The sequence below is a fragment of the Lepisma saccharinum genome, chromosome 16, assembly GCF_977018435.1.
Source record: "Lepisma saccharinum chromosome 16, izLepSacc3.1, whole genome shotgun sequence".
Lineage (NCBI taxonomy): Eukaryota > Metazoa > Arthropoda > Insecta > Zygentoma > Lepismatidae > Lepisma > Lepisma saccharinum.
This window is the reverse complement of record NC_139244.1, coordinates 32,550,358-32,563,951: the sequence shown is the minus strand read 5'-3', so window position 1 is coordinate 32,563,951 and position 13,594 is coordinate 32,550,358. Positions and strand designations below refer to the sequence as shown.

Below are 13,594 nucleotides of genomic sequence, written 5' to 3'. Positions count from 1 at the left end.
GTAGAGCACCTAAGTCAAGCGAAAAATCGACGCTTATAAGTCCGTCCTGCTTGTTAGAGATATTATCTGAGTTATCGTCACTTTCGGGTAATGTATCCTGAGAGATGGAAATACAATCACCTTCCACTGGTGGTAGAGGCGCTGGCGTTGTCTGCCGAGTCAACGACGCATTTATGTTCAAATCATGGTTTCGGAGTTCTTTGCAAATCTCATGACCTGCAAACTGAAAGTCTCCGCAAGGTGCATTTCGCGTGCAGAACATGGTAAACTTGATTAGTTGGAATTCGAGGCGACCATCACGTCAGCCATTTTGTCACTATCTGGTGATATGTCGGAAGCAATAATGTGAACATCTGAAAAGTATTGGTCAGAAAGAGACTTTGCCTCGTCGTGTCCTGTGTAAAATACAGTTTGACCGGAGGCGAGAGAATTAGGACTCTTGCATTGAAAAACACTGAAAACTTTACTGTAATTTTCACCTACTACCATTGCCTCGTCACGGCCTATGTATGTGGCAGGAGTGTTCTGGGAGGCATCTAAAACTACTGTGTCTACGTCTTGAGTTGCACAAACTACTGGAACAAGTGTCCCTGAGGACCGGGGTTCGTCGTGGAGAACATCGATTACCACGCGGTCATCAAGAAGAACGGCAACCTCTCTTCCTCCTTCTTGCAGATAGAAGACGCAGGCGGAACGCATCTTCTTCGTCCTTCTTCTCCGTCACCTGCGAAGGGTGCAGGGGAGGTTGGACCAGTGTTGCCACATGAAGGGAAATTTCCCTTTTGCAAATGGGCCAATAGCCAAAAGGGAAAAGGGAATTTCGATGGAAAACATCACAATTTCAGGGAAATTTTAAGACTTCTGACTACATTATTACAGTTTATGTTAAGTTCCAGTTTCATATTCACATTTTATTTTTTTCTGATCCTTCTTATTTCTGCTCCCTTGAATATAAGCCTGTATCTATTTATATTTCTATTAAGTTTATTGTACGTCGCTTTTCTGTATCTTCGGATAATTGTAACGATGAGAAATAACGATTTCATGGATTCCTGGCCATGATTTAAACCTGGGACATCTGACCAGAAAGCGATGAAGCTGACATGTTTGTGAACATTTGTTTAACATTTTTTATTCATACGAACATGGATCAACGGAAATTTTACTACTACTGCTGCTGCTGCTACTACTACTACCACCACTGCTAATAATAATCATTATATATTATTATTATTATATTGGTTTAGGTGAAGGGAAAAAATAGTCCAAAAAGGGAAATTTTGCCCCTTGGAAAGGGAAATTGTGCCCTCAGATTGTGGCAACACTGGGTTGAACCATCAGCAGCCAATGGTCGCCTCTTCGTCCGAAGACTGTAGAGCTGCTGGAGCCAGGTGGTCGGCTGGGGCAAAAGCAACTTTCGAATTCATGCTGGAATGCGAGGCCGTGTAGACTTTAGAGGAGAGCTCGAAAAGAACGTCCGTACCCTAAAAAGCTTTTGCCGACACGGCAACAATCGAAAGGTTGTTGCGTGGGATATTAAGTTTTGTTTACGCGATACATTATTGGAAGGCATTGTCATCTCACATTATTAGTTCACAATAATGCTCTATACGTGCCACACATTTACACAAATAAGCAGCAATGGATTTCTCGAAACTCATGTTGTCAAGATTCCTACTACCCACATAATCCGTATCAACGGATGGTATTGAGACGAGATGAGAACAGGCTCGTCTCGTTCTCGGTCTCTGACAGTGTCGCTGGGGACTTCAGTCAGGCAAACACATGTACCGATGCACGTTAGGACATCTAATACATAGCCCAAACATGTATAGAACTGGCAGTCAGAAACATTGTCCTATTCCAAATATCCAATACGTCTTCAGATCTTGACCAAGACGGGATATTCAAAACACATCCAATTCTGGATATCCAAAACATATCTAGATCTTGCCGAAATCGGGATATCCAATCGAGACTCAAATCGATTCAATCCTGCTTAGCTCAACCGGGAAAACCTGTTTCTTATATTAAGCATAGATAGTAGCTGTGCACATCATTTTCTGCTCGCGTCTTTTACACCTGAGGCCTGAGTGAATCAGAAGCTTGTGACGGTTTTCCTTGTTGGTGAGCGTCTTGTTGTTTACTAATATTAGCAATTGAAACTTCTTAAAATCTTAGAATCAGAAACGCTACAACACAATGCAGACAAGAATCGGGTCAATGCTCGCTTGTAGCATCACAAATCTACAAGGAATATTCATAGGATATAAGATCCATGTATATTAGCAATGTCCCTTTTACGTCCATAACAGCTCCCGCCCTGGATATTCAGAGGGAAACTCGTCTGGCCAGTGTCTGTGTCACAGCGAGTCACGCATGCGCACGCAAGTGCAGCTGAAAGTGCATTGTCTCTCGCTGTTTGAATTCAGAAAGTTGCCTGCCTTAGGTGGCAGTGACGAACAAGCTCTCTATACCCTGCTTATCATGGAAATGTTAGTGAATATAAGATATTTCTCAGATGTGTAAACGTACGAGTGTGTTTTTGCGAGTTTGTGCGTGGTGTGTGTGTGTGTGTGTGAGAGAGAGAGAGAGAGAGTTTGTTTGCATCTGTGAGTGGTGTGTGTCTGTCTGTTTGTATGTATGAGAGAGAGTTTGTTTGTGTCCATGAGTGAGTGAGAGAGAGAGAGAGAGAGAGAGAGAGAGAGAGAGAGAGAGAGAGAGAGAGAGAGAGAGAGAAAGAGTGCATGTTACAAACATATCTGTACAAATCTATGAAATCCCCTTCGCTTCACAAAAGGTTTTTTTACTAATGCTGAGTATTCTCGTATACATGCGATTTCTTAAGGATTTACATATAATTCAGCCCGGGAGACATCTATTTCATGTCTAAATGGTGCCCTAATAAAGTTATAAAACAATAATAATAAACTTCCCTGCTATATCCATATAATATCCAAATGTAGTCTAAATAATGTACTTCTCATATCCATACGATATTCAAAGTACGTACAGAAAATGTTTAAATCAAAGCATATAATGTCCAGAAAACGTCCCACTTGATGTCCAAAACATATCCATTTCTGGATATCCCCTCGATATCACATATGTGGACAAATGGATATCCAGAACTCTCGACCTGAATATCCTAGAGATATCCAATGGATGTCTTTTGGACATTTGTGTGCTGTATGGGCTGTTCTTTGTTTGTGCATCAATGTCATTATATATTCATTCATCCTCATCATCGCAATTAGCCAAAAGTTGAAGAAAAGTGACGCTAAAAAATGAAAATGAAATCAAATATTTAACTTACCCCAACAAGTGCAATAACTAAATGATTTTGATCTACATCAATTTATCCGAAGAAAATATTTTTTTTCTTTCAAATTTTAAATTAAAATTTTCACTAAGTTACGAATAGCCTGGGAGAAGGTACGTGAAAGTTTGAACAGAGCAAGTGCACAGTTCCTCCCTTAATTGAGGGTGAATGTGTCTAATCTATATCACTTTGATTAGTTATATACAGCGGCGGCTCTAAGGGGTGAGCCGCCGTGCCATGGCTCTACCATCTGAAAAAGAAATAGCACTTGCTTTGCCAAAATATAGTTAAATTAATACATTTACGAACGAGGAGATTCTAATCTCGTAAGTGTCCCAGCTTATGGCCGCCTCAATTCTTTCGCCGCATCCCCAGTTGTTCTCTCACTTGCTCTGGGCCAGCATAGTCTGGCCTGTGCGCAGAGGCATGAAAAAGTCTCCGCAGTTAGCGAGCGAGGAGGTGGGGTGGTAGCAGCGATGCCAACCCTAGCACAATGGTGCTAAACCTAGCATAATTTAACAGTCTTTGGCACCTAGCACCCTGTGTTTGGCATAACAGCCAAATCTAGCATAATCTGCAACCATCGGTTGATATTGAACTCAAAGGAAAGTGCTCTGAAGAAGTAAAAATAAAATTAACTGCACATCTCTATTTCAGGAGTGGACATGTTTCCAACAAAAGAGAGTAAACCGGCCCAGGGATCCCGTCCATCACCAACGCCTTTCATCTCTTCCGCATCTTCCTGCCATAAAATTGAAGAGGAGGGTTGTGGCGGCCCACCCTCAAAAGTTTGTCCTTTCCCAGCACCGACACAAGGGGTCAGTCATTTGAGGTGCCTGTATTTTTGCGAGGAATGTCTAGTATAAAGTTGGATTGACAAATAAAGATCATGTGCCACCCTCCTTTTTTTATATAAAATATATTTGGAACAATTTTGAAAAATAAGTACTAATAGCAAAAGAAGTAACTGTGAAACTTCTGAAAAGAAAAAAAAAGACGGTGGGGAATTAAACCAGAAATGGGAGTCGTATGCTCAGACATATAGAAAGGAGTGGGAAAAAGGCAGTTTTTATTTTTTTGTTTGGTGAGCACCTTTTTTCCTTTACTTTCCCTTTTTTATTTGGAAAAATTGTTAGTTTACATAGAAATGCATTGTATGATCATTTGAAAGTTGTAAAGAACTAGCACAAAAAGTGTGTGTCTCTAGCAAGGTGTTGTTCAAGGTGGAAATGGGTTAATACGTTCTTCCATATAGCACAAAAAAATGCAGTAGTATATAAAAGTTATTTGCGAATTTTACACCAACCCCCTCCCCCCCAACTCTGCAGTAATTGAAAGGTAATGACGCTTAACTGTGTCATGTCATCTTCACTCTCCCCATCTGCTAGAAAAACATATGTGAAGTATTTTTACAAATTTACTGAGCCACATGCCCTAGTTCGATGCTTGGTAAGGTATGGACATGTACCTGTAATTATGTTTTTTCCATTCCATAGTCCATTGACAATTTCATTAGTTCTTCATTCACCCTCATTGTCATACCATAGGTCGTGCTTACTCCCAGAGACTCTAAGGCAAAAAAGCGACTTAAAATAAATAGATCTTAGGGTGGGATAAAATATAACATCTGAAAATAGTAATAAAATATATTGTTAATAATAATAATACTAATACTGCCCTAGCACAATTGGGTGACATTCTAGCATAATTTCACAGTTCGAACAGCACTTTTCGTAGCTGAGGGGTTGGCAACACTGGGTGGTAGCCCAGTGGCAGCCATAAGGCAACCAGCCGTGCCAGCTCGCGTTGTAGCACGACGCGAGAGCTTTCGCATTGTGTTGACATAGTTGCAAACTTCACAGAGAAGTGACTAATCCTGACCGATTTGTAATACTAGTTGGAGAAGTAATTCGCGAGAAAGGTACTTTCCTGCATACTTAGCAAGAACGAACGTAATATCTTCCCCAAATTTATATAACCATTTAGATAGATGCGTCTAAAGAGCCATCCAGACTTTTTTGTTATCGATTTCTTCCTTAAGAAAAGATATATCCCTTGCTCTCACGCACACAGACACTCATGTGTTGCAACTGACGTTGACAATATTGAAGGCATTTACTGTAAGCATGGGCGTCCATAAGGGGGGCAAGGGGGGCCGTGGCCCTCCCCTGGAAAATGAGAGTCAACCAAAAATTATGTATTTCACACATATAATTTCATTTTAGCCACAATAGTATGTGTTAATTATTGCATGAACATCATAAATTCAAATTTAAGCAATATTTTTTTTTTAGGGAACAACACTTTTGTTGGAGAAAATGTGCCTTGTTTACCCCCCCCTGGAAAAAAAATACCTTCCTTGCCCCTCCATGGAGAAAATCCTGCGGACGTCCATGACTGTAAGTACAAAAGAATTGCCTAAATATCAAAGGGAATTCGCATCACCAGGGGATTTTTTACTTTAATATTCGTAAAAAATCACACGGAAAATCTATCAGTATAAGAATTTCACTTGGAGATATAATTCAATTTCTTGTATTGAATTCTAAAAATTGTAGATCTACAGTTCATTTAGCAGATAATCATATTTCAGTTGTTAGTAACACCGATCGTTGATGTACCGTCTGGCCTGCTGGGGTTGCAACGTCTGCCGTGCTGGGGTTGCAAATTATAAACAAAGCAAGGCGAGAATACCGATCGACTCGGTGTCTCTAATTGTCCAGTGTTCTTCTTTTTAGTGAAGTGAAAGTGTCCGATGGCGTGTGAAAGGAAGGGTAGTTAGTAAAGATGAGTCAGATTAGAGCACTATCACATACACCGTTTTCCAAGGAACTGTACGATATTAAATTAAAAGTTAAACAACTTGGCTGTCCCACGCCAGATTTAAACATCAATTCTATTTAAAAATATAAAAAAAATGGTAAAGGTGACAGGCGTCGAAATTTTAATAGTCGCATTTATTGTTTAGAAACTCTGGCCGACCTCCGCACAGCATGCTTCGACGCCAGGGATTGCAGGTTCGAATCTCGGCCTGGGCATCGGTGTTCTTTGTGAGTGTTCACTCATCCTTATCTTCGTGATTAGCCAAAAGTAGTACAAATGCGAAGTAAAATAAACCAATCTTAGGAACTCTGAATTTTTGTCTGCAATTTTAGTAAACAAAGTTCCATTAAAATTACCTCTTTCATTAGATTTCTATGACATATGCTAGTGAAAATTTTTCGATTTCTTGATCACGTTGGCACTACCCATCATACTAGCTGCCAGATGCCACTGGTTATACATAACTCATCTGATGTCCTTTCCTTCCCCACAGAAATGGCAAGACGTATACCTTAGTGTTTGCCGTGTGTGTCTCAACACAGTTAACATCTTTCTGCATACAGAGTTTGTAAAATCAAAGTTACAAGTAACCGTTACTTTTTGCAATAGAAGAAACTTTATCAACAGTTACTTTACAACACTTGAATTATTAACTTGAAAATTTAAAGTGGGTTAACAGTCTAATTTGGCAACCCTGTTTCGAACTATGTGTGTCTTCCGGATGCTAAGGCAAAAGTTTTCATTGAATCGCTTAAGGCAAGGAATCTTGGCTAACTTGCATGTTAAATTTAGAACATCCACACTTTATTTCAATTCGTCATTTCTAATTGCACTTGAAGACTTCAATGATTTGTTCCATCTTAATTTTTATGTTGTAATAATATTAATACGATGCAAGCTTATATTATGTACCAGACACATAAACACATTTACGTCTTCATATATTTATTTTGCTACAATAAATAATAATTGAGTGCATATCATTTCTTTTAGACTACCAGTAACTGTAACTGAAGTTATTTTTTTGTGCCAACTAACTGAAAGTCAACACTTATAAAAAGTAGCTTTCTGAACTCTAATATTCATTCACAACCCATTCTTTCAACAGGAGCTGTCCTTGGATTCGTCGGAATGATCGGAGTGATGACGGGATTCGTTTCCCCCGCAATAGTCGGAGCTTTAACATACCAGAATGTAAGATATTTCAAACTTATAACTTTGTTGTTGCTATATTTTAAACATAGAAGGGAAGTTACAACCACCAGGCTGATATAAGCAACATCAAACCATTACAAAACTGGGAGTATACATCTCAAGTTAAAGTTAAAACGAATATTTGAATTATAAAAAATTTAATTTTTGCCTCATAACCTTCTAAAAGTTATGAATTTGTAGTATGCCCCATGATACTTACTTCTTAACAGTACAGGTTCGTAAGGAAATGAACAACAGTAAAGGATGTATTTATAAATAAAAAAAATAAAATGTTCCTCCTGCAAAGTCAGTACAGCCAACCAAGATGAGAAGAACTGCAGCAAATTGCGAACTTAAGTGGACAGTCATTTGTTTTCTCTTTCCTCTTCCCCTTCCCTTGTGCTAGAGTGTCCCATTGCCATATGTATAAACCACGTTTCCATTATCTTTGGATTATGCTTGCATTAAAATGGATGAAATCAATTAACTTTACACAAAAAACGTAATTCATGTTAGAATACTGATGATGATCTATCCTGACATAGAAGAGGAATATTACAATAGAGATGGCATTTGTAGAACAAAAAAATATGAAACGCATATTGTAATGATTGCTACAGAACAGGATGTTATTGTATTTTATTTTGATGTTCATATTGTTTTTGTGAAATATCAGTTTGTATACTGTTAATAACTTTAATAATACTGCTAATTACACTAAAAGTGAAAGATGAACATAAAAAGCAAAAATTCTATTTTTTTGTTCCTCCGTTTTTAAAACAGAAATATAATAGACCTCAATTGTGGTGTTTAGTGATAAGAGCCTGGAGAGCACTTTGCCGTGGCCTGTTTGAAAAATTAAGTAGTTAACATAAAAACTGGATTAAGTAAACGGTAGATAGTAGCATATTACAGTTCTCAATACCATAGTGTAGCTTTGTGGCCCATGAGCGTCATTGAAATTGTTAATGTGGCCTGCACTGTCTGACTAGTTGAAGACCCCTGCTTTACAGTCTGCCACCAATTGTTGCAGGAAAGAGAAACTAACACATTGTTGAGGCTCAATACTTTGAAATCTCAAATCATGTTAAGCAGATCTCATATTACTCAAAACCTGCACAAAGATGCCAACCAAGCTAGCGAAGGTTCTGGTAAAAGTAACTGTACGTACATATTCTTACAAAATTATTTCAGCGGTTGAATGATGGAGACATGCATAGTTTCTTCATGCCCCCTCCTCTTCTCAATATTATGTTTGCCGATCACGTGAAACCAAAAACATCTGACTGTAAAAAGCTCACTGGAGTAATTGCTAAAATTAACTAACTAACTCTCTAGCATTCTTAAACCCAAACGTTTATGGCTGCAGCAACACAGGCTTTCCATCTGTCCCTATCCTGAGCAAGATCTATCCACTATTTTCTACAGATTTTCTTTGGGTCCATCTAAACGTTATCTCTCCAACTTCGTCTTGGCCTTCCTACTGGTCTCTTACCATCAGGCTTCCCAACAAGAATCCTGTAAACTCCTCTTCCTTTTCCATTCGTGCCACATGGCCTGCCCGTCTAAGTCTTCTTGATTTAATCATTCTAATAATATCTGGACATGAATACAAATTATGTAGTTCTAATTATGTAACCTTCTCCACTCATCTGTCTCCTCATCCCTTTTAGGCCCAAATATTTTTCTAAGGATTTATTTTATTGCCAAATTACATAAATAAACATCACCAAAATGAAAGTAGATGGTATACACATTGTAGCAGAAGGTATACATTAGTAAATAAGGTTAACCAGAGGATATACAGCATATACCACTGTATACCCTGCTGTTACATTTCACATTGTGCCAAAGAAGTGTCAGTAGATGCTGCTATTCTTTATTTGGTAGGAAATAAAGTCATGTACCCATTCGTGAATGTGGGTTGTTTAGTTTCAGTGACGGGGGCTTGCAGTAAGCACTACTTCAGTAGCATACGTAATATCAGGGGTAAAACCATGGTCTTGGACTGACTTTTTCTTTCATTTCGCTATCCATTATTTTCAAATATTATACTTCAATCTTCCAATGATACAGTTGACAAAATACGTGAAGCATCACTATTTGCAGTGGAAAAAGATGAAATTACATTACTACTGCACCATCTGAGAGGTCCACAGAAATGAATGAGGATAATAATAATTAGGGACAGGATTTTAAAGGGAATTTCCTTTTTTATTTTTCAACACGGATCATGGAATAAATATCAACAGTGTTGATAATTATTTTCAACCAACAAGATTACATGGTTTTGACTTCGATTTTTTGGCCCACATTCCCTTTTATAAAAACATTTTCCTCTCTGGTCCCTTAATTGACAACTTTTTCAGCCCACGCTCTCTTTTCTCCCCTTTTTAAAAATCATTTTCCTCTCTGGTCCAGAGGTGCATCCACAATTTTTTGTCTACGGGGGCAAGTACCAGGATAAACGTATCAGTAATAATAACAAAATAATAATGTTATTATAACATTATTGTTATTATTGATTTGCTTTATTTTACTTCGCTTCTTGTGCCACTTTTGGCTAATTTGCGAAGATGGGGATGAGTGATATGATGAAATTGATGAATGTACACTCACAAACATCCATGCCCAAGCTGGGATTCGAACCCGGGACTAACATTATTAGTAGTAGTAGTAGTAATAGACGTTATTACCCTCGTAAATTATGCAAAAAGGGGGTAGATTTCAATTATTGTTTCAACACGTTCAATTTCACATTAATAATGGCAAACAAACACACATACTATTTTTGAAAGGCAGAAAATACTTGATAAATGCATTCCAAATATAATTATTTTTTACATTAACATGTATAACATTCATGCACGATATATGTTTCTCTCAAATGTGCACGTTCCCTTTCCTCAAAACAATTGTTCATGCATTTAAAACAAGTCTTATTTCTCTGTCTGGAAATTTAGAATGCATTACAGAGAAGAATGATACATTACAAGTAAAGCGAGCAAGAAAATTTTTGGATCCAATTTCTTTGCAGGCTGAAATCAATATTGATTTAATAGGGGCAAATAATTTCACGGGATGCAATGCATTCTCTTTTACAATTTTTGTGCCTCCCCGATGGTGTAGTGGTACCATCGTTGCCTTGTGATCAACGAGTCCCGGGTTCAATACCCGGTGGAGGCACATGGCACAGTGGTTCAGGATCCCACTTTAAACTGTAAGTCCAGTCCCGATTAGCCTTTCTGTGCGTAAAGTGGGCCAAAATCAAAAAAATCAATCAATCGATCTTACAACTTATTTTCATTTAGATCGTTCGGCACCCAGGGCTGACTCCCGCCGCCCTCTAGCTACAGTTCTTAACTTGATATGACTTGGAAATTTTACGAAAAGTATTTTTATTTGTATAAAATTTGAAGTTGTGGGCGGTAATTGCCCCCTGTAGGTACACTTGGCCGTCAATGTTTGTCCCCCTTGAACTCATTTCAGTCCAAGGTTGAGGGGGGGAGGGGTTGCGCCATTGCTCTGGTCCCTTTACTGACATGCTTTTCAGCCCACATTCCCTTTTTTAAAAACATTTCCCTTGGTCCTTTTATAGACAAGATATCAAATATTTGGTACGACTGTATTTACCCTAAACAAAATATTCAACAATTGTCTATTTGGTGTAGCTTAAAGGATAGAAAGAACAAGCACCTTCTACCCTACCTTCCCTGCATGAGTGTTGGGATTACCTTTGCAGCGATTGTTGCAACAATGCGATCTGGGCTTAAGCAGTTTAAAAGTGTACTTCTCTGCTATATTTAGACTTTCATTGTGAAGTTTTTTAGAATAGTTTTAACTTTACTGTGTGACAGTAAATGCGGTAAGCTGTTTCAAGGAAGATTTGCACTCCACTAAAAATATTATTTTAAATGAAAACACAAATCACAAAGTCTTGTACAATTATATATGAATGGTATATATTGAATTTTCATCTAAAATAATAAACTATAGCAATTTTTCATGTCCTTTTTTTGGCAATAATTTTCCCTTTTTTGGGTCCTTTTTACAGTAATTTTTTCCCCTTTAAAATCCAGTCTCTAATAATAATAATAATAATAATAATATTCATTCTCCATGGATAAGAAAGATATAGAAAACTGAAGAACTAAGAAACGTGAAATTGTTCTAATATGTTCTTTACTATGTTCTTTCAGCAAACAGTGGGTCAATGGCAAATTGTGTTCCTCATCTCAGCAGCGATGGGAATCATTCCAGGGTTGCTGTACATTGCCTTTGCCTCTTCTGAGCTCCAGCCTTGGAATTCGCCAAGGGAAAAAAGGATGCAAGAAGAGCCTACCAAAGGTGGAGGAGAAAAACTACTGGAAACTACAAGTGACCATTAACCTGGCTTGTGATTCTGGAAGTAGAAACGAAAGGTAACAACACATTCAAATTGGCCGCAGACCACTACAATAGGCCAGCCGCACACTCGATCCGACACAATGCTCATTTTTTATGCAAACAGACTTGGGGAAGGTTTAATTAACGTGAAGCTTTTATGGGCGGTCGCACACTAGACGAAACATTTGACTCAAGTCGCCTAGAGTCACGTTATGACTGCTTGAGAATGCCTGAGGAATCTGGTATCACAAGGAGCAGCTTGCGACAAAAAGGCCTGTGCATGTGTGAATCATTCAATTCAGTCACAGACCAGAAATGGAGGCAACTTCAGGCCAAAGTTTCTAAACTGGGGGACAGTATAATGGCGGCGATAGTTCTATTTAATTGCAAATTAAATGTGATTATATTCTGACATAGGAGATCGCTGAAACAGAAGCTCGTGTTTGATCCAGTGTACAGCTGACCTTATTAATCCCAGTAAATAATCGAAGCTATTTATGCTTAACCTCGTGAATTTAAATAACTTGTCTTCATCTTCAGGTTCGTCAATTAAAAAGATCCATGTATTCCTTTATTGGGTGCATCCAGCAATTGCGGAAGGTTCTTTTGTCTTCCAAACACATCAAATAACATGCACATACTGCAATTGCCTCTTCATCAGTCGCAATGTTGACTGAGAATACGAGAACCCTACTTTCATTGTTTCGTTTTATCGGAATATATTTTAGCAAGTAATTGTTTAGAAAATACGATATTTTGGTACGTGACATAATCAATGCATTAAGGTAATATAAACTGACTCAATTCGCAACATATAAAATTCTACATTAATTCTATATATACATTAATGCATTGCTTCTGCTGTAAACTGTTATGTATCACAAACACGCTTCCAAAATTATAAAAGACAGAACTAGACCTATTGTGTACATGGACAAAATTTGCAATCAGATTTTACCTGACAAACAAAATGACTCGTCGTGTCAGATCCGGTGTGCGGCTGGCCATAGAAATTTACTTCAGAAATTCTCAATATGCGACATGCCTGATGGTTTGTTCAAAAAGTATTGTTTAGCTAAATACAAAGCAGCAATAACAGAATATAACAGTGTATGGTTCTCCATGTGACTTGGAAAACAGTATGTGTTAATACTGATTACAATTCGTCTCTCTCCATTATTTCATCCATGTAGAATATAAATAAAATTAATTGCTTTTATATGTATTGGTCTTCATTAATGTCTGTGTATACCTGTAATGATTTATGATACCTCTGTGGCTGACCATGTTGAGTGTGCAAATCACAAGCTTGTCAGCCAAGATTCTGCGTTAGAGTCAAGGACTTGGCATTAATGTTCTTTTATGAATGTATCCATCCTCGTGATTAACCTAAATAGGCAGAAAAGCATTGCAAATGAAGAAAAACAAAACAATATTTGTACTACAATAATAATAAATCGCCATAACGTTCACTGTATGAAGTTTAACCCATTTTCTATTTTTCAACTTAATCAGTGTATGGCAAGTCTATTGGACTCGTCACATGATAACATTTTGCATAAAAAAGGAAGGTTGATGATGGTGTATGGCAACAACCTGTGTATTATGTCCTAGACAATTAAAAGTAGCAAAAAGTTATGGTAAAATAAATTTAGACTGATGGAATTTCCTTAATTATTCTACTTATTTTCTTACGTTCATATTATGTTGTGTATTTAAAAAAATATGTTGACTGCTAAAAGTACTTCAAATTTTGGACAAAAAATCTTAGTACCTCTTTTAGTTTCTACCCTCTATGAACAGTTTGGGATGAAAATAAATCTGAACATGGCGAAAGCTATGGTGATTGGAAGACAACAGAGAAAGGCA

At 37.8% G+C, this 13,594-nt stretch overlaps 1 protein-coding gene across 5 annotated transcripts in view; it reads left to right on the top strand.

The window, feature by feature from the left end:
• NaPi-T (Na[+]-dependent inorganic phosphate cotransporter) overlaps positions 1 to 12,933 on the top strand; it is a 54,801-nt gene extending 41,868 nt beyond the window's left edge. For all 5 annotated transcript variants that reach the window (XM_083137946.1, XM_083137949.1, XM_083137948.1 and 2 more), the window contains 2 exons: positions 7,254 to 7,339; positions 11,539 to 12,933. In XM_083137946.1, coding sequence (XP_082994072.1) covers positions 7,254 to 7,339; positions 11,539 to 11,727 — 275 coding nt within the window. In that variant the 3' untranslated portion in view covers positions 11,728 to 12,933. The remainder of the gene's footprint in view (positions 1 to 7,253; positions 7,340 to 11,538) is intronic.
• Positions 12,934 to 13,594: the final 661 nt, after the last annotated feature.